The sequence below is a fragment of the Somniosus microcephalus genome, chromosome 25, assembly GCF_052327205.1.
Source record: "Somniosus microcephalus isolate GS21.2 chromosome 25, FLI_Smic_1.0, whole genome shotgun sequence".
NCBI classification, from domain to species: Eukaryota; Metazoa; Chordata; class Chondrichthyes; order Squaliformes; family Somniosidae; genus Somniosus; species Somniosus microcephalus.
Window position 1 is genome coordinate 52,214,136 of NC_141011.1, and position 20,255 is coordinate 52,234,390.

Genomic DNA, 20,255 nt, shown 5'->3' on the forward strand with positions numbered 1-20,255 from the left:
TTGGGGTTCAGATACTTGTTTCCACAGTGCTATACACATAATCAGTTGATACATTTGGTATTTTATACAGAGCAACAGATCTGACCACAACCCCACATGGTAACTCTCTCAGTGTAACACCAATCTTGTAATCCCAACACTGCCTCCAGCTCCCTATGAAAATACAGTCGTGAAGCTTTCAAGGCGTTGAACAGAAATCCAGATTGATTTTTTTCTTGGATGTAATTGGCAATTGATACTGAGCCAATTGTTAATTTTAAATCTGAGATTGATAGATTTTTGTTAACTAAAGGCATTAAGGGATAGAAACATAGAAGATAGGAGCAGGAGTAGGCCATTCGGCCCCTCGAGCCTGTTCCGCCATTTATTGAGATCATGGCTGATCATCCAAATTCAGTACCCTGTCCCTGCTTTCTCCCCATATCCCTTGATCCCCTTAGCCTTAAGAAATATATCTAACTCCTTCTTGAATATATTTAATGAATTGGCCTCAACTGCCTTGTGTGGTAGAGAATTCCACAGGTTCACCACTCTCTGGGTGAAGAAATTCCTCCTCATCTCAGTCCTAAATGGCTTACCCCTTATCCTTAGACTGTGACCCCTGGTTCTGGACTCCCCGACCATCGGGAACATCCTTCCTGCATCTAGTCTGTCTAGTAAACCGGAGCTCCCAGCTCATCCTTTCCAATATGCCCTGAAGCTGAATGCCACTGATTTGTGGCCATGTTATAACTCGGGGTTACTGTCTGCAACAGACTGGGCTGAGCCACACCAGCACTAGCGCCGATGGACCATTCCCTACCAAAGGCTCTTTCACTATCCCGATGGATGTGACCACACACAGCCCAGGGAGAGGCCACTCTTTCGGTTGTTTTTTTTTCCCCACCAGCCCCAAAGCAACGATCAAAAAAACACACATTTCTATGACATTTTACCATGAACGACAGGCCTCTTCGGTAGTTTCTGTTAAGTGGTTAAACCTTGTATTTTTTTTTTTTTTTTTGAGTACCTGCAGCATCCTGTACTATTGGGACATCACTTTTAATCGGAGTGGGAGCAGCAATGATCGGACTGAGACCGGGCGCGCTGGTCGGTATGACAACATTCCTGGCGGATCCGAGAGTCGCGCTGAGTAGAGAGTATGAGAGACAGGATGGAGAGAGGAGGTATGGCAGTGAAGGAGGGGTAGATCTGAGCAGGGCTTGTGGGAAGGATGGAGATGGTGCATTGTGGGGAGCATCAGCAGCAGTGGCAACCAGGCAGCCTAAAAGAATATTCAGAAAAGCAGAAGGAAAAAACAAAACAAAACTGAAATGAAATTACAGCCAAGCACCACAGTGAAAAAGATGAAAATGGAGAAGCAGTAAAAACTGTCAACTTAAACTAGTAACAGAACAATGCAAGTTATACAGCTGATGTGTGCTGTGTGCACCTACTGCCTATTATATTTCTGTGTTCTTTCATAATATCTATTTAAGTTTCTCTCTCTCACGTTAGGGGATCGGGCGGGGAGGTGGAGTTGAGGTCGGAGGTCAGCCATGATCTTATTGAATGGCGGAGCAGGCTCGAGGGGCCGAATGGCCGACTCCTGCTGCTATGATGTCTGATGTTCTTGCGCTGGTTGCTGAAATACTGAGCGGGCTCATTGTCACGAGCAGGCTACCAAAAGGAGACCTGTCCTTTGACCCAAGCTACATCTCAAGACATCCATTCCCTTCACTCCATAACTCCCGGCATCATCCAGATGTTAACACCTGTGTTCCGTGTCTCGGGAGGACCTCGGTTTACTGACTGGCTTCTGGTGCCGGTAAATTCTCAGCACTCCTGGATCACGGACATCAGATGACGGTCAACCATTGCAGACCGCAAAACAAACGCATCGGTGAACTCGGCCTGGGTTCAGTAGCTCCATTATGTTAACCGATCCATCTATTTATCTTTAGGCACTTTGCAACCTTCCAGACTCAATATCGAGTTCAATAATTTCAGATCATAACCATTGCTCCCATTTTATCGGACAGCAGGTTCTGGTAATGATTCTGCTGTTCATTTAATCTCTCCTGCCTTCCACCCCGTCACAGACCTTCCCTTTGGTTCTTTCCTCCCCTCCCCCCTTTCCCTGCCCCTGCACTTGCTTAAAAACCTGTTACACAGAGTCATAGTTATACAGCACAGAAAGAGGCCCTTCGGCCCATCGTGTCCACGCCGGCCATCAAGCCCTGTCTATTCTAATCCCATTTTCCAGCACTTGGTCCGTAGCCTTGTATGCTGTGGCGTTTCAAGTGCTCATCCAAATGCTTCTTGAATGTTGTGAGGGTTCATGCCTCTACCACCCTTTCAGGCAGTGAGTTCCAGATTCCAACCACCCTCTGGGTGAAAAAGTTTTTCCTCAAATCCCCTCTAAACCTCCTGCCCTTTTACCTTGAATCTATGCCCCCTGGTTATTGACCCCTCTACTAAGGGGAGAAGTTCCTTTCTATCTACCCTATCTATGCCCCTCATAATTTTGTACACCTCAATCAGGTCCCCCCTCAGCCTTCTCTGCTCCAAGGAAAACAACCCCAGCCTGTCCAGTCTCTCTTCATAGCTGAAGCGCTCCAGCCCAGGTAACATCCCGGTGAATCTCCTCTGCACCCTCTCCAATGCAATCACATCCCTCCTATAGTGTGGTGACCAGAACTGCACACAGTATTCCAGCTGTGGCCTAACTAGCGTTTTTGTACAGCTCCATCATAACCTCCCTGCTCTTATATTCTATGCCTCGGCTAATGAAGGCAAGTATCCCATATGCCTTTTTAACCACCTTACATCTCTAACATTTTCCAGTTCTGACGAAGGCTCATCGACCTGAAACGTTAACTCTGTTTCTCTCTCCACAGATGCTGCCTGACCTGCTGAGTATTCTCTGATTATAATTCATCTGAATTCCTATCTGCAAGGCTGTAGTGTCGTTCTGAGAACATGCTATATACACCGATACAAGTAGGGTATGGGGCCTGCCTGCTTCAATATTACATTTCAGAGGGCGTACAGATAGTTCGAAACCTCACCTGCTGCACTACTTTCATTTCCAACGGGCGTGCTGGTGCAGCTTCGGTCTGGCACTGACGACTCAGAAGATAGTCCCATGGGACTTGTGCCTGCTGGGTAGTCCATGTACTCGTCTGTCTCTGTGTCCATCATGTTACCTGTTGGAGTCATGGCTGAGGAGCCGGTAGCAGCAGCCATGTTTCCCATGGCGTCTTCATTCCTGGGACCCTGCGAAAGGAAAAGCTGGAGTCAAGAAGGCGAAAAGTCAAACGCGGTCAGCTTTAGTCACCTCAGGGCAGAACGCAGGCAACCTCGAGAATGAGGCGAGGGCCGGGAATTTCCTTGGGAGCTGGTCCCACTCCGCCGTAACTCCGCTCATCTGCTGCGAGGAAATCCCCATCGAAGCTCATCCCTCAGTACTCCAACTCTCCCATTATAGCACCAACTGCATGTCAATGTACAATTGTACAGGGCCTTGGTGAGACCACACCTGGAGCACTGGGCACAGTTCTGGTCTCCTTATCTCAGGAAGGATAGACTTGCCTTGGAGGCGGTGCAACGAAGGTTCACTAGATTGATTCCTGGGATGAGAGGGGCTGTCCTATGATGAGAAACTGTGTAAAATGGGCCTATACGCTCTGAAGTTTAGAAGAATGAGAGGTGATCTCATTGAAACATACAAGATTCTGAGGGGGATTGACAGGGTAGATGCTGAGAGGCTGTTTCCCCCTGGCTGGAGAGTCTAGAACTAGGGGGCACAGTCTCAGGGTAAGGGGTCGGCCATTTAAGGGATATGGAGATAGTGCAGGAAAGTGGAGTTGAGGTCGATGATCAGCCATGGTCTCATTGAATGGCGGAGCAGGCTCGAGGGGCCGTGTGGCCTACCCCTGCTCCTATTTCTTATGTTCTTATGTCCCTAATGCTTCTGCCTCTGCGATCTTGCCCGGCAGATCATTCATCATGATCAAAGACACATCTGGAAACATTTACGATGAATAACAGAGCCGTTGGTAGTTTTGTGTGATCATCATCCATCATAGAAAACATCGAAAAATAGGAGCAGGAGTCGGCCATTCGGCCCTTCGAGCCTGCTCCGCCATCCAATATGATCATGGCTGATCCTCTATCTCAATCATCATTCGGTGAGTGAAGTCATTCTCCCTAATATCTATTTTGAAACTAATTCTCACTAATTGAAATTTACATTCCCCGGTCCGACTTTCTTGGCTCTATTTGAAGTAATCCCCTAATTATACCATTTAATATTTTGTGTATGTCATCGAGGTATCCCTTTCACTGCCTTCTTCTTAGACTGGCAAGCTTCAGATTCGCTAATGTTGTTTTTGGTATGATGACCATAATTAAACATGATGCTCCAAATATGGCCTGCCCAGTGCATTGTAGATCTCCACCAGAATGCTGCGGTACAGTGGGATCTGAGGATCCTCGTACATGAAACACAATAAGTTAGCATGCAGGTACAGCGAGTAATTAGGAAGGCAAATGGAATGTTGGCCTTTATTGCAAGGGGGATGGAGTATAAAAGTAGGGAAGTCCTGTTACAACTGTACAGGGCGTTGGTGAGACCACACCTGGAGTACTGCGTACAGTTTTGGTCTCCTTATTTAAGGAGGGATAAACTTGCATTGGAGGCAGTTCAGAGTTCACTGGGTTGATTCCTGAGTTGAAGGGGTTGTCTTATGAAGAAAGGTTGAGCAGGTTGGGCCGATACTCGTTGGAGTTTAGAAGAATGAGAGGGGATCTTATTGAAACATATAAGATTCTGAGGGGGCTTGACAGGGTAGATGCTGAGAGGATGTTTCCCCTCGAGGGGGAATCTAGAACTAGGGGGCATAGTCTCAGAGTAAGGGGCACCCTTTTAGAACGGAGATGAGGAGGAATTTCTTCTCTCAGAGGGTCGTGAATCTTTGGAATTCTCTACCCCAGAGAGCTGTGGAGGCGGAGTCACTGAATCTATTCAAGGCGGAGATAGACAGATATTTGAGGGGAGTCGAGGGTTATGGGGAGCGGGCGGGAAAGTGGAGTTGAGGCCAAGATCAGATCAGCCATGATCTTATTGAATGGCGGGGCAAACTCGAGGGGCCGAATGGCCTACTCCTGCTCCTGTTTCTTATGTTCTTATAACCTCTGGCAACTGGTACCCGACTTTTGTAGCTCCACAGCCCCAGCACAGTCCTGACATTGAAGGGAGTGATGTTCTGCAGGTACTGGTCCTCTCCCGGTGCTACAAATATGCCTGTATAAAATGAACTGTGCTGCTTTGCTACAAATCATGGCAGTGCCAAGGACTGGAACTCAGGGTGCCAGTGAAGGGCTGCCGGTTGCCTGTTCAGTGCCAGGCGATTTTCTGGTGCAGGGTGAAGGGCAACAGCCGTGGGGGGGAACAGGGGCACAGTGTCAGGGCAGAAGTAGGCAAAGGTGGCAAATGGCAGGTGGATAGGGAGCAATGCGCAATAGTGCCAGTATATTTTTTTAATGTCGCCCTACATTTCAGGGCTCAATCCAAAGGGTGAGCCGCCTTCTTGGATACAACTGAGTGTCTTGCTAGGCCATTTCAGAGGGCAGTTAAGAGTCAAGGTGTGGGTCTGGAGTCACACTAGTTAGGCCGCAGGTAGAATACTGCATTCAGTTCTGGTCACCACATCACAGGAAGGATGTGATTGCACTAGAGGGGGTGCAGAGGAGATTTACGAGGATGTTGCCTGGGCTGGGGAATTTTAGCTACGAGGAAAGATTGGATCGGCTGGGGTTGTTTTCTTTGGAACAGAGGAGGCTGAGGGGAGATTTAATTGAGGTGTATAAAATTATGAGGGGCCTAGATAGAGTGGATAGGAAGGACCTATTTCCCTTAGCAGAGAGGTCAATAACCAGGGGGCACAGATTTAAAGTAATTGGTAGAAGGTTTAGAGGGGACATTTTTTCACCCAGTGGGTGGTGGGGGTTTGGAACTCACTGCCTGAAAGGGAGGTAGAGGCAGAAACTCTCATCACATTTAAAAAGTACTTGGATATGCACTTGAAGTGCCGTAACCTACAGGGCTACGGACCAAGAGCTGGAAAGTGGGATTAGGCTGGATAGCTCTTCTTAGGCCGTCCCTCGGAACCGAGGAAGACTTGCTTCCACACTAAAAATGAGTTCTCAGGTGACTGATGAGTCCAATGCGTGCCCTACAGTCTCTGTCACAGGTGGGGCAGACGGTGGGTGGGGTGCTTGGGTGGACGTGCGCTCCTTCCGCTATTTGCGCTTGGCTTCCGCTTGCTCCCGGCGAAGAGACTCGAAGTGTTTGGCGCCTTCCCGGGTGCTTCCGGGAATTATGATGCACATTTTACCAACTAATGGGCAATATCGTACGTTTATCTGTGTTGAAATTTGTTTACCATTTGTCTGCCCAATTGCACGTCCTATCTCGCTCCTCTCATAAACCCGTTGCTGCATCCTCTGTCTATACTGCTCATAGTTTGTCTGATTGTAGATGGAGTTAGGTCACAGATCAGCCATGATCTCACTGAATGGCAGAACAGGCTCGAAGGGCTCAATGGAACTCCTCCTGTTCTGATTATATTTAAATGGCATAGAATCCCAGTTGGAGGCTCCCATCGGAGGTGGAGCATGAGACATGTTGTTGGTACAAGGTGAAGGGAGCTTTACTCTGCGGCTAACCGTGCTATACTCGCACCGGGGCCTGAGAGCACTTCATGCCGACACTGGGTTAACCCTGAAGAGCTCAAAGTTCACAAAAAAGAAAGGAACATGTTTGAATTACGAGCTTCAGAATTTGTTTTTAAGAATCCTCCAAGCGGGAGTGGTGGGGAGTGGGGGGCAACGTTCCCGCGGTCTGGAGGCCGCTCGCCAGCTTTACAACAGAAAAACCCTGCATGTGCGGAAATCTGAACGGGCAACGCAGCCCCCCCCCCCCCCCCACAAAAAAAAAATTAAAGGTAAAGTTGGTGTGGGAGATTCTAATGAAACAAATGAGTTTGGTTCTGAATTATCCGGGCAAATCGAAAGTTACCTGAGTGGGAATCCTGTCAAAATTTTTACCCAGCATCCTCCTCATGTGCTTGCGGGAATGTGATGTCATCTGGTGCTTGAGTAGGAAGGAAAAGTGACATCCATCTCGAATGCAGTGAAAGTGGCTGTTTACCTGATTGTACTTGCAACCTGCAGACAGCAGAGGAAAAAAAAGACAAAAATAAATACATAAATACTGCAGGACTTGTTAGACAATATCTCAAGAAGTGGAAACAGTATCGGGGTGGGCAGGTACCGACTCGCCTGTTGCCATGGAAGCCTGGCAGCGAAACAATCATGTGTCCTCACGTTGCCTTGTTTGACGTGTCTCTCACATTAAACTCGCAGGGTTCAGTAAATAACAGCAACTTGCAGAATATCAGGCCTCTGAAAGCTGATAGCCAGGTAATGCCAAGGGGCCTGTTTACGGCAGTTGTCATAGATACCGTGACCTACTTATCACTGAGCTGTACGCCTTCGAGTGGGAAGAATCTTGGGGCGTGAAATTCGGCTGCTTTGCGCCTCCACGGGGCGCAAATGGGTTTTCAACCCAGCCGCGGCGATATTAGCGCCCTGTGCTAAATTGGGCCGGGTTTTTTGCGGCGGCGCTAAGAGTTAGCGCCCCGCTCCTGTAGGCACCACCCCACTCGACCGCGCCCGGTGACGATGACGTCATTGCCAGGCACAGCGCCCCGTTAGCGCCCCCGATACAAAATTCGGCCGTGCCCCCTCGCTTACCGCCTGGCGCTAACAGCGACAGCATCAGCGGTCGAGCTGCAGTCGGGGAGTCGGCACTGCGCGTGCTATTTAAAGGCGCCATCTTGGGGAAACTTTTTTTTTTGTCGGCCATAACTCTGCCGAGACGTTGCCAGACAAGCTGCTGAACATATCCAATTCCACGTCGCCGAATCGAGGAGCCCTCTGCCTCTCCCTCACAGCAGCCGTGGCACAAAGCTGTCTCAGTAGCTGAGAGGTCGCACTCAAGCGCAGCAGCGCCGATCATGTGCAGCTGCAGTTTGAACGTACCTCCCCTTTAAGAGCTGGAATAAGCTCGAGTCAAGGCTTGAAGGCTGAATGCAAGTCGGCTGAGATTGGGTAGCGCTCTGGCAATAGCGGCCCCTGCAGCGCTGCGCTCAGACCACTAGCGCCTCATGTACCGCCCCCGCTTCACTCCTGTGGCGGAAAACGCCCAATTTCGCAACATTTGTTTCAATGGATTTCACCGGGGCGCTAACGTTTCAAAAAGTTACAAGTTAGCGCCACCCCCCCCCCCCAACCAAATTTCGCGCACTTGGTGTTTGCGGGATCGTGCTGTGCAATTGTCGAAGATAAATTGGCATTCTTTTCAAAACCGAAATCTTTTCAGCGGTCTGTGGTGCAGCTAAGAATTGTATTTGTCACTTGCTCCCCCCCCCCCCCCCCAATATTCAACATTTGTTTTTTTCTGCCTTTTGACAATTTTCTTTTCGACTGCAGTCTGAGCTAAATCAGATAAAATGATCTTTGTTGAGGTGCAAACTGTTTCTACTTTTCAATCGAACCCAGCTTGTTAAAGCTGTGGTAAATCAGCAGTCAGCTTTTGTAATTGGCCTCGAGTTTAATTAATAAGATACTGAATTCAGCACAGGCATATTCATAAAGGTATTAGAAGCAGAGACCACATAAAGGGCCTGTGTCTTAATCAAACTCATCCGGTTATGGCTGTGAGCCACAGTGCAGCAGACAATACCTTTATTGGTATTAAGCTGCTCTGTAAAGGAAAATTAGCTGTAAAGATATTTCTGTTTTTGTACCCCATCTCCTGTAAACATCAACGAACATAATTCCCCCCCCCGGCCTGCCACATTTTCTCTCCCCGAGCCCAGCCTTCAGGACGACGGTTGTCAACCCTTCAGGATTGCTCTGGACTCTCTAGGAATTAAAGATTAATCTCCTGGGCACTGTTACACTGAACCCGGGAGGAAAAAAATCATAGGGGGTGTTAAAGAAAAATGGTGTTTAATGCTTTCATTTATTAGTTCTAAAGATATTTGAGATGGGAAGAAGACGGTCTGACCGGGCGGGGAGGTCGGAGGTCATGTGATGAAATCTCCAGGAATATGTCCACCAAGAGTTGGCAACACTATTCAGGAGCCCCAGGCCTCAGCCTCCTTCAGGGGTCGGGGACACAGCTCGAGCCCCAGGCCCCATCAGGGGTCGGGGACACAGCTCGAGCCCCAGGCCTCAGGCCCCTTCAGGGGTCGGGGACACAGCTCGAGCCCCAGGCCTCAGGCCCCTTCAGGGGTCGGGGACACAGCTGGACTCAGAAAATGAGTCAGTCAGAACATTATATTGGCCAGAGTTGAAGATTGCCAGTCAGTTCACGAGCACACAATAACACTGATCAGTTCACCAAAGGCAAACACATTTTAGCACATGAACAAAATGAGAACAAATTGTTCAGCTCAGGCTCTGATGATCTTTGACACCAGAAGTGTTCTGTGGCTTACTAGACTGGAGGAATATTCCTCATGGGGAAATCCTGAGAGATGCTGGACCTACATTGGCTCCCGGCCCGGCAGCACTCAATCCTTGTATTCAAATCCCTCCATGGCCTCCTCGCCCCTCCCTATCTCTGTAACCTCCTCCAGCCCTACAACCCCTCCGAGATATCCGCGCTCCTCCAATTCTGGCCTCTTGCACATCCCCGATTTTATACGTCCCACCATTGGCGGCCGTGGCTTCAGCTGCCTGGGCCCTAAGCTCTGGAATTCCCTCCCTAAACCTCTCCTCCTTTAAGGCGCTCCTTAAAACCTCCCTCTTTGACCAAGCTTTTGACCACCTATCCTAATATCTCCTTATGTGGCTCGGTGTCAAATTTTGTTTGATAATCGCTCCTGGGAAGCGCCTTGGGATGTTTTAAAGACTTGCATTTCTATAGCGCCTTTCACGACCAGCGGACATCCCGAAGTGCTTTACAGCCAATGAAGTACTTTTTGAAGTGCAGTCACTGTTGTAATGTAGGAAACGCCGCAGCCAATTTGTGCACAGCAAGCTCCCACAGACCAGATAATCTGTTTTTGTGATCTTGGTTGAGGGATAAATATTGGCCCCAGGACACCGGGGAGAACTCCCCTGCTCTTCTTCGAAATAGTGGCCATGGGATCTTCTACATCCACCTGAGAGAGCAGACGGGGCCTCGGTTTAACGTCTCATCCAAAAGACGGCTCCTCCGACAGTGCGGCGCTCCCTCAGCACTGCGCTGGGAGCAGTACATTAAAGGCATTAAATACAAGTTGTTGAAAAAGTCTCTTTGCTAACGCTGCTTGTGTGGTTTTTTTTTTACCTAGCCTGCCGCATTCTTCCCGTTTGGTGAAGTACTTGAATCCGTTAGCAGCTCGCCGCTCCGCCTTCTCGTGCTTTTTGATGTGCCATGGGAGCTTCGTAGTGATGTTAGTCACAAAGTTACAGAATGGTCGTAAACAGTGGTAGTGTCCCCTCATCCGGAACTCACATTGCTGCAATGGAATAAAACGTGGTTATAAAATCGGAGCACAGATATGATTGTAATGCATGACTGCATTCCCCGTAATTAAACTCCTCTTCTAAGAACATAAGAATTAGGAGCAGGAGTCGGCCATTCGGCCCCTCGAGCCTGCTCCGCCATTCAATAAGATCATGGCTGATCATCGACCTCAACTCCACTTTCCCGCCCGATCCCCATATCCCTTGATTCCCCTAGAGTCCAAAAATCTATCGATCTCAGCCTTGAATATACTCAAAGACTGAGCCTCCACAGCCCTCTGGGGCAGAGAATTCCAAAGATTCACCACCCTCTGAGTGAAGAAATTTCTCCTCATCTCAGTCCTAAATGGCTGAACCCTTATCCTGAGACTGTGACCCCTGGTTCTAGACTCTCTGCGTCCCATTCAGTTGAGCAGCAGTGGACCGGAAGTTGCCATTCCAACTACTGGGAAAGACTGACGAACCTTGGACTAAATGTTTGGTGTGGTTTGATCTGGACCAGTCGTCACACTGAACTGGGAGCCTGACACATACCAGTGTAACACAGATTACCAGATACAGATGGCTGTCAAAGTGGGGCAATGTGGTGACACATTGGGCTAGACTTTCGTGGAGCCGTCAGGCGGGGTTTCAGGCGTGTGGGGGGAAATCCCGAATTTGGGGGTCCCGACACCATCCCGCCCAAAACCCCGCCCCACGTAAGTTTCAGGGGCGGCGGGTACCCACCCCGCACTGGGACCCGCCGAAACCAGGCGGGAAGGGATTAGTGCCAATTAACTGCCTGTTAACAGGCAGTTTTTAGCCTAATCCCTATTTTGAGGGGTTTCGTGTGGGTTTCCCGACGGCTCCAAACCACGCCAGGTTAGAGCAGGCGGGCCCTCGGGTTGGAGGGGTCGCGATGTCAGTGCTCAGGTGAGTGATGGGTGCATGAGTGCAAAGGTAAGTATGTTTGGTGTGTCTAAAGTGTGTAAAGAACTTTTACTTACCTGTACTTACCTTCACAGTCTTTCTTCCTGTAGCCGTCGGGAGTCCATCACTCACCCGGAACTTAAAGCTGAATGGCTGCGCTCTGTGAAAAGTGACAGCCTTCAGCTTTGAGTGCCGGTGTGAGTTCTAACTGAGTCTGTGCAGAATGACTCATGTTAGAACTCAGACTGTCAGTGTTTGGCAGCTTCAAACAGCTGTCAAACACTGATATTTCATCTGTCAAGAAATCTTGACAGATGAAATTGCAGTCTGTGACGTCACCTGTCGCGCGGATTGGCCGGACGTCGAAGTAGGCGGGTCAAAAACCCGAAAGGGGAAGTCCCGCCTTCTTCCCGACAAGTTCGGGAAAATCGACCCCATTATTATTAGGGGGTATTGGAGCATTTGAACGATGACAAGAGGCAAAGACAAGGTCATTCGGCCCATCTAATACCCATCCCTCTGAGCAGGAGGTTACAAAGGGACATTGACAGACTAAGTGAGTGGGCAAAATTGTGGGAGATGGAGTTCAGTGTGGGGACGTGCGAGGTCATCCACCTTGAATCCAAGAAAGACAAATCAGAATATTTTCTAAATGGTGAGAGACTAGAAACTGTAGAGGAGCCAAGGGGTTTAGGGGTCCATGTACACAAAGAAATAAAAGCTAGTGGACAGGTACAAGAAGTTATCAAAAAAGATAATGGAATGTTGATCTTTATCTCAACAGGGCTGGAATACAAAGGGGGAGGAAGTGATGGTTCAGTTGTACAGAGTCTTGGTCAGAGCCCATCTGGAGTAACTGGGTTCAGTTCTGGGCCCCGCACCTCAGGAAGGATGTGTGGGACTTGTAAGGCGTACAGTGCAGATTCACCAGAATGATACCAGGGCTTAAAGGGTTAAATTATAAAGACAGGCTGCATAAACTTGGCTTGTATTCCCTTGTGTTTAGACGGTTGAGGGGTGATTGAATTGGGGTGTTTAAAGTGGTTAAAGGATTCGATAGGGTAGATACGGGGAAGCTATTTCCTCTGGTGGGGGGGGGGGGGGGGGGGGAGTCCAGAACAAGGGGAGCACAATCTTAAAATTCGAGCCAGGGGTGAAATCAGGAAGCACTTCTTCACACAAAAGTGTGGAAATCTAGAACTCTCTCCCCTAAAACGGCTGTGAATGCTGGGCTCAACGGAAATTTTCAAGACTGAGCTCGCTTGATTTTTGTTAGGTAAAAGGATCAAAGGCAGGTAGGTGGAGTTGAGGTACAGATCACCCATCATCGAACTGAATGGCGGAACATGCTCGAGGGGCTGAATGGACCACTCCCGATCCTATAATTTATGATTAACTCCAATGGTTTCATTTGAAATTTACAAATTGTGTTGGTTTCTGTAACTTCCGATGGAATCATTGCCACCAACTTTGAATACAGATTTGAATATCTTCAAAACAAAAACAAAGCATTCACTGGTCCGTGGGTAACTTTCTCTGACTTGTTAGTTATCTCCTGACTATTCTTTCCCATCTGTAACGTTCAGATCTGGCAGGTATTCAATCTGATAACCACAGTGACACAGCCCAAGGGATTCAAGTCTTAATCAGCTGCTGCCAAGCAGACATGCAGGGGGTGCGGTAGCAGAGTGGCTGTGTTACTGGACTAGTAATCCCGAGGCCTGGACTCGTGATCCGGAGACGGCAGCTGGGGAATTTAAATTCAATTAATTAAATAAATCTGGAATTGAAAAGCTAGTATCAGTAACGGTGACCATGAAACTACCGGATTGTCGTAAAAACATTTGGCTCACTAATGTCCTTTAGGGAAGGAAATCCGTTGTCCTTACCTGGTCTGGCCTCTATGTGACTCCAAACCCACAGCAATGTGGTTGCCCCATAGGGCTGTGGATGCTGAGTCTTTGAGTATATTCAAGGCTGAGATCGATAGATTTTGGACTCTAGGGGAATCGAGGGATATGGAGATCGAGCGGGAAAGTGGAGTTGAGGTCGAAGATCAGCCATGATCTCATTCAATGGCGGAACAGGCTCGAGGGGCCGAATGGCCGGCTCCTGCTCTTATTTCTTATGTTCTTAACTGCCCTCTGAAATGGCCTAGCCCGTTGTATTCAAGGCGGCGGCTTACCGGGGCAATTAGGGATGGGCAATAAATGCTGGCCTTGACGGCGACATCTACATCCCATGAATGAATAAAACAAATGTTCAGTCACCTCCTGGTCCACCGTACTCAAAGACCATTTGTAGCACGTGACGCTGCCCCAGGTGGGATCAGTTAACCCGGCCCAGACTAGCAGCGAACCCGGGACATACCAAGTGGTGCCTCGACCCCTTCAGTGAACTCGGGTAAACTGGTCAGTGATCGAGCTCTTGGAGACCCTGCTGATTTCTGAACTGGCTTTTTTTTTGTGCTGCCATCTTTAAACTCTCCCCAGCCTGCCTTTAATCTAAATATCACCAATAGCTGTTCCCCATAGGGCTCGTCCCATTTATAGCGCGGCGAGCAGCTCGAGATATACAGCTGTTTCAATCCAAGCCAAACTCTAGAAATCGGTTAACTCCAGTCGTTAATGTGGAGTAAAATCTTACACCAGCTGATGGGAGCTTCTCCGAGGGAAATAGATTCTGACTGAAAAAAAAGACTCCTATGCATTTGCGCTAATCGCACAGGACAGTGCCCGCATCTAACAACAACAACTTGTATTTATATAGCGCCTTTAACATAGTAAAACATCCCAAGGCACTTCACAGGAGTATTTTAAGACAAAAAAATTTGACACCAATCCACATAAAGATAAATTAGGGCCAATGACCAAAAGCTTGGTCAAAGAGGTAGGTTTTAAGGAGCGTCTTAAAGGAGGAGAGAGAGGCGGAGAGATTTAGGGAGGGAATTCCAGAGCTGAGGGCCGAGGCAACAGAAGGCACGGCCACCAATGGTTGAGCGATTATAATCAGGGATGCTCAAGAGGGCAGAATTAGAGGAGTGCAGATATCTCGGGGGGGATTGTGGGGCTGAGGGGTAATGGATAAGCTGGCAGAGATCGTGAGGCTCTGTTGGGAGCATGCCGTGTGGAGCCTTGCTGAGATTTAGGTGCAGGATGCGGAATTGGGGCCGCTGCGTTGTGGCCCCCATCTCCGACCTGTGTGTGCGCGTCGAGCAAGGCTCTGTGGCAGCAACAAAGCCTCACAGTGTCGGCTTGATATTGCTCGGGCGTAGCGTGAACGGTTGGAAGCAACGTTCCCGCTGAGCTGCGGTTTGGAGGTCCCACGCAGGACACTCACCGGCTTTTCAGCGGGGAAATAACCGCACTTGCGTGAAAATTTGAATGGGCCGTGCCGCCGGTGAAAGAGACGGAAATAAAACATTTAAATTGGTTGGAAGGTCAGTTGGTTTCAATGCAATTCAAATGGAATCCAATCCATAGGGCTAAAAATGTACAGGTTTTATACAGTTATCCAGGATTGGAAATGTCAAAAAAACAATTAGTCTAGATAATGTTTCAGCACCTTTAGAACTCCAATTCTGCCGCTGGAGACCACTAGTCAGGAGACCCCAGTCCAAAGGAGCTTTCAACTAGTGGTGACTATCATCAGGGTAGACCCTACACAATGGACTGTGCAGAGGGCTATTTTACTGTCTGCTTACCTGATTCGGACAGAGACACTGCAGAGAGTAATAGGAGAACTGGTCGCGCACGTTGACTAGGTTGTTGTTGGGATTGATGTGGTCTAGACAATGGGATTCAGCCTTCCCGGACGTTTTACAGACGTACTTGCAGTTTCCAAACAGACAGTGGAAGTGGAACTTGTTAGCGTATTTACAATCAGTGGCCAGACAGGGATCGCTGAAGGGAGTAAAAAAAAACACAGTTAAGGCACGGGGGACAGCCACTGATATAGGAACTGAAGGAACATACAACGATACCTGAAACAGTGTTGGTGTCTGGCCTATTAGAGTGCGAGCCAACCGAGTGCCAGAATGTCAGCTTGGATCCCCCCACTCTTCAGCCAAACTGGAAGCAGACACCTGCTTTCTCAACCAGAGTAAAACATCCTAAAAATCACACGTGTGATGGTGTCATAGAGTTATACAGCACAGAAAGAGGCCCATCGTGTCCCCGCCGGCCATCAAGCCCTGTCTATCCTAATCCCATTTTCCAGCACTTGGTCCGTAGCCTTGTATGCTGTGGCGTTTCAAGTGCTCATCTAAATGCTTCTTGAATGTTGTGAGGGTTCCTGCCTCTACCACCCTTTCAGGCAGTGAGTTCCAGATTCCAACCACCCTCTGGGTGAAAAAGTTTTTCCTCAAATCCCCTCTAAACCTCCTGCCCCTTACCTTGAAACTATGCCCCCTGGTTATTGACCCCTCCACTAAGGGGAAAAGTTCCTTTCTATCTACCCTATCTACGCCCCTCATAATTTTGTACACCTCAATCAGGTCCCCCCTCAGCCTTCTCTGCTCTAAAGAAAACAACCCCAGCCTGTCCAGTCTCTCTTCATAGCTGAAGCGCTCCAGCCCAGGTAACATCCTGGTGAATCTCCTCTGCACCCTCTCCAATGCAATCACATCCTTCCTATAGTGTGGCGACCAGAACTGCACACAGTATTTCAGCTGTGGCCTAACTAGAGTTTTGTACAGCTCCATCATAACCTCCCTGCTCTTATATTCTATGCCTCGGCTAATGTAGGCAAGTATCCCATATGCCTTTTTAACCACCTTATCTACCTGTCCTGCTGTCTTCAGGGATCTATGTATCTCAAACAAGCGTGCTAAGCTTGAATAAAGGAGACTATGAAGGTATGAGAGCGGAACTGAGTAAAGTGGATTGGGAAAATAGGTTAAAGGATAAGACGATACATGATCAGTGGTGTACATTTAAGGAGTTATTTTACAAATTCCAAAAAAAGTATATTCCACTGAGAAAAAAAGGGTGTAAAAGAAAAGACAGCCATCCGTGGCTAAGTAAAGAAATTAAGGATAGTATTCGACTAAAAACAAGGGCATATAAGGTAGCCAAATCTAGTGGGAGGATAGAGGATTGGGAAAACTTTAAAAGACAGCAAAAAATAACAAAAAGATTGATTAAGAAAGGGAAGATACATTATGAAAGTAAATTAGCAAAAAATATAAAGACAGATAGTAAGAGTTTTTATAGTTATATAAAAAGAAAAAGGGTGGCTAAAGTAAATGTTGGTCCCTTAGAGGATGAGACCGGGAAATTAATGGTGGGAAATATGGAGATGGCAAAAACACTGAATGAATATTTTACATCAGTCTTTACAGTAGAGGACACCAAGAATATCCCAACACTTGACAAGCAGGGGGCTATAGGGGGGGAGGAGCTAAATACGATTAAAATCACTAAGGAAGTAGTACTTGGTAAAATAATGGGACTCAAGGCGGATAAATCACCTGGACCTGATGGCTTACATCCCAGGGTTTTGAGGGAAGTGGCGGTAGGGATTGTGGATGCATTGGTAATAATCTTCCAAAACTCCCTGGACTCAGCAAAGGTCCCGGCAGACTGGAAAACTGCTAATGTAACACCCTTATTTAAAAAGGGCAGTAGACAGAAGGCTGGAAACTATAGACCGGTTAGCCTAACATCTGTGGTAGGTAAAATTTTGGAGTCCATTATTAAGGAGACAGTAACAGGACATTTGGATAATCATAATTTAATAAGACAAAGTCAGCATGGTTTTATGAAGGGGAAGTCATGTTTGACAAATTTGCTGGAGTTCTTTGAGGAAGTAACATATAGGGTGGATAAAGGTGAACCAGTGGACGTAGTGTATTTAGACTTCCAAAAGGCATTTGACAAGGTGCCACACAAAAGATTATTGCTTAAGATAAAAAATCACGGGATTGGGGGTAATATTCTGGCATGGATAGAGGATTGGCTGTCTAACAGAAGGCAGAGAGTTGGGATAAATGGTTCATATTCAGACTGGCAATCAGTAACCAGTGGTGTTCCGCAGGGGTCAGTGCTGGGTCCCCAACTCTTTACAATCTATATTAACGATTTGGAGGAGGGGACCGAGTGTAACACGTCAAAGTTTGCAGATGATACTAAGATGGGAGGGAAAGTAGTGAGTGAGGAGGACATAAAAAACCTGCAAGGGGACATAGACAGGCTAAGTAAGTGGGCAGAGATTTGGCAGATGGAATACAATACTGGAAAGTGTGAGGTTATGCACTTTGGCAGGAAAAATCGTAGAGCAAGTTATTATCTTAATGGCAAGAAACTTGAAAGTACTGAAGTACAAAGGGATCTGGGGGTCCTGGTGCACGAAACTCAAAAGGTTAGTATGCAGGTGCAGCAAGTGATTAAGAAGGCCAATGGAATGTTGGCTTTCATTGCTAGGGGGATAGAATATAAAAATAGGGAGGTATTGCTTCAGTTGTACAAGGTATTGGTGAGACCGCACCTGGAATACTGCATACAGTTTTGGTGTCCATACTTAAGAAAGGACATACTTGCTCTCGAGTCAGTACAAAGAAGGTTCACTCGATTAATCCCGGGGATGAGGGGATGGACATATGAGGAGAGGTTGAGTAGATTGGGACTCTACTCATTGGAGTTCAGAAGAATGAGAGGCGATCTTATTGAAACATATAAGATTATGAAGGGGTTGGATCGGGTGGATGCAGGGAGGATGTTCCAGATGATGGGTGAAACTAGAACTAGGGGGCATAGTCTTAGAATAAGGGGCTGCTCTTTCAAAACTGAGATGAGGAGGAACTACTTCACTCAGAGGGTGGTAGGTCCATGGAATATGCTGCCCCAAAAAGCTGTCGAAGCTACATCATTACATAAATTTAAAACAGAAATAGACAGTTTCCTAGTAGAAAAGGGAATTAAGGGTTACGGGGAGCGGGCAGGAATTTGGACATGAGTCTAGGTTCGGATAGGTCATGGCCCTGTGGGTAGTGGAGCGGGCCCAGGGGCCGTGTAGCCTGATCCTGCTCCTGTTTTCGTGTGTCTAATGCTGTTAGATTCAGGAGATAGTCCTGTCATAGTGGATTGGCGGTTAGGATCAGATCAGCCATGATTTTATTGAATGGCGGAGCAGGCTCGAGGGGCCAATTGGCCTACTCCTGCTCCTATTTCTTATGTTCTTACATACACACCAAGGTCTCTCTGATCCTCTGTCCTTCCTAGGGTCCTACCATTCATTCTGTATTCCCTTGCCTTGTTAGTCCTCCCAAAATGCATCACCTCACACTTTTCAGGGTTAAATTCCATTTGCCACTGTTCTGCCCATCTGACTAACCCATCTATATCGTCCTGTAGCCGGAGGCTTCCCTCCTCGCTATTTACCACTCCACCAATTTTCGTGTCATCTGCAAACTTACTGATCATACCTCCTACATTCATATCTAAATCATTAGTGTACACTACAAACAGCAAAGGACCCAGCACCGATCCCTTGAAAGGATGGTCACGCTGTGACAGGAGCACAGTTAGAACATAAGAAATAAGAGCAGGAATAGGCCACTTGGTCCCTCGAGCCTGCTCCGCCATTCAATAAGATCATGGCTGATCTTGGGCTCAAAGCCACTTCCCTGCCCGCTCCCCATAACCCTTCACGCCCTTATCTGGCAAAAATCTGTTATACACGTGTGAGTGAGTGGGTGTGTGAGAGTGCGTGTATGTGTGGGGGTGAGAGTGTGTGTGTGGGTGTGTGTGAGTGTGCGAGTGTGTGTGGAGTTTGCAACGGACAAAGCTTTGGATTTGGGGCTTCTTTTCAGGTTTGATTCCGTGCTTGTCCCCATCGGGAGGATTTGCTCTTTCAGCCTTCGCTAAGAGTTGCACAATGAACCAATGCAATTCTGAAAAAAAACCCGGCTCGAGATTCATGATGCAAATAGCACAAAGGAAGCCAGCAGGTGACATCTTACAGCGTCGGGCGAAGTGTCCATTCATACAGGTGCTCCGATCCCCCAAGAGTCTTTCACTGCCTTTAAATCCCTCCTAGCTGGGTATTTTATATATCATAATACATACAGTTTTGATGTATTTAATGGGTGTTGTAAATTCAAAGCGACATTCCGACATTCACAGCTGCCTCGGATCCTTGTGAAACGACATTGATGAATGGATATTATAAACTTTCATGATGTACGAAAGTTCATGATATCAATCACATAACTACAGTGAGATAATGGATAACCGGTATATGTTATACAGACAATAACAGCTACCTGAAAACAGATTACACAACTAGCTCAGTCAAAGGGTTTGGATGGTGTCATGAAGCACAAATTCTCATTTTACAAGCTTCAGATTACTGCTTTAAGTTCACCTACAACTCTCTCTCATTTGTAACACGGAGTCTGACGGGGCACTTTTTAATTCAAATAGTCGAGGGAGCCAATTTTTTGTGGTATCAAGGTTTTATGGCGCCACCCCAATTGTGAAAATCCTGAAATAAATCAGCCAGGGGGGTTGGCTCCTGTTCATTACCCCTGCGGTAAGGGGGTGATGTCAGGGTCTGGCTCTGACCTGACGTTCAAGTCGACTTCCCACCAAAAGCGACCGAAGGAAAAGTTTGGCGGCAGGCTTTCTTTTCCGGAGGCGTTTGGAGGAAGTGAGAGAGGCAGCTTTGTGGGAGGGGGGGCATTCCGCGCCCGATCAGGTCTGTGCACTGACCCTGGCCGCCAACTGTTACTGGGTCGCAACGCCATTTGAGAGAGGAGAATTAGGATGTCGTTACGGCAG

At 47.7% G+C, this 20,255-nt stretch overlaps 1 protein-coding gene across 11 annotated transcripts in view; it reads right to left on the bottom strand.

The window, feature by feature from the left end:
* casz1 (castor zinc finger 1) overlaps positions 1-20,255 on the bottom strand; it is a 400,652-nt gene that overhangs the window by 22,792 nt on the left and 357,605 nt on the right. For 8 of the 11 annotated variants that reach the window (XM_085967449.1, XM_085967446.1, XM_085967450.1 and 5 more), the window contains 5 exons: positions 15,179-15,377; positions 10,388-10,559; positions 7,064-7,212; positions 3,051-3,258; positions 1,010-1,264 (listed from right to left, as the gene is read on the bottom strand). In XM_085967449.1, coding sequence (XP_085823575.1) covers positions 1,010-1,264; positions 3,051-3,258; positions 7,064-7,212; positions 10,388-10,559; positions 15,179-15,377 — 983 coding nt within the window. The remainder of the gene's footprint in view (positions 1-1,009; positions 1,265-3,050; positions 3,259-7,063; positions 7,213-10,387; positions 10,560-15,178; positions 15,378-20,255) is intronic. The other 3 variants (XM_085967452.1, XM_085967453.1, XM_085967451.1) reach the window with 2 other exon arrangements.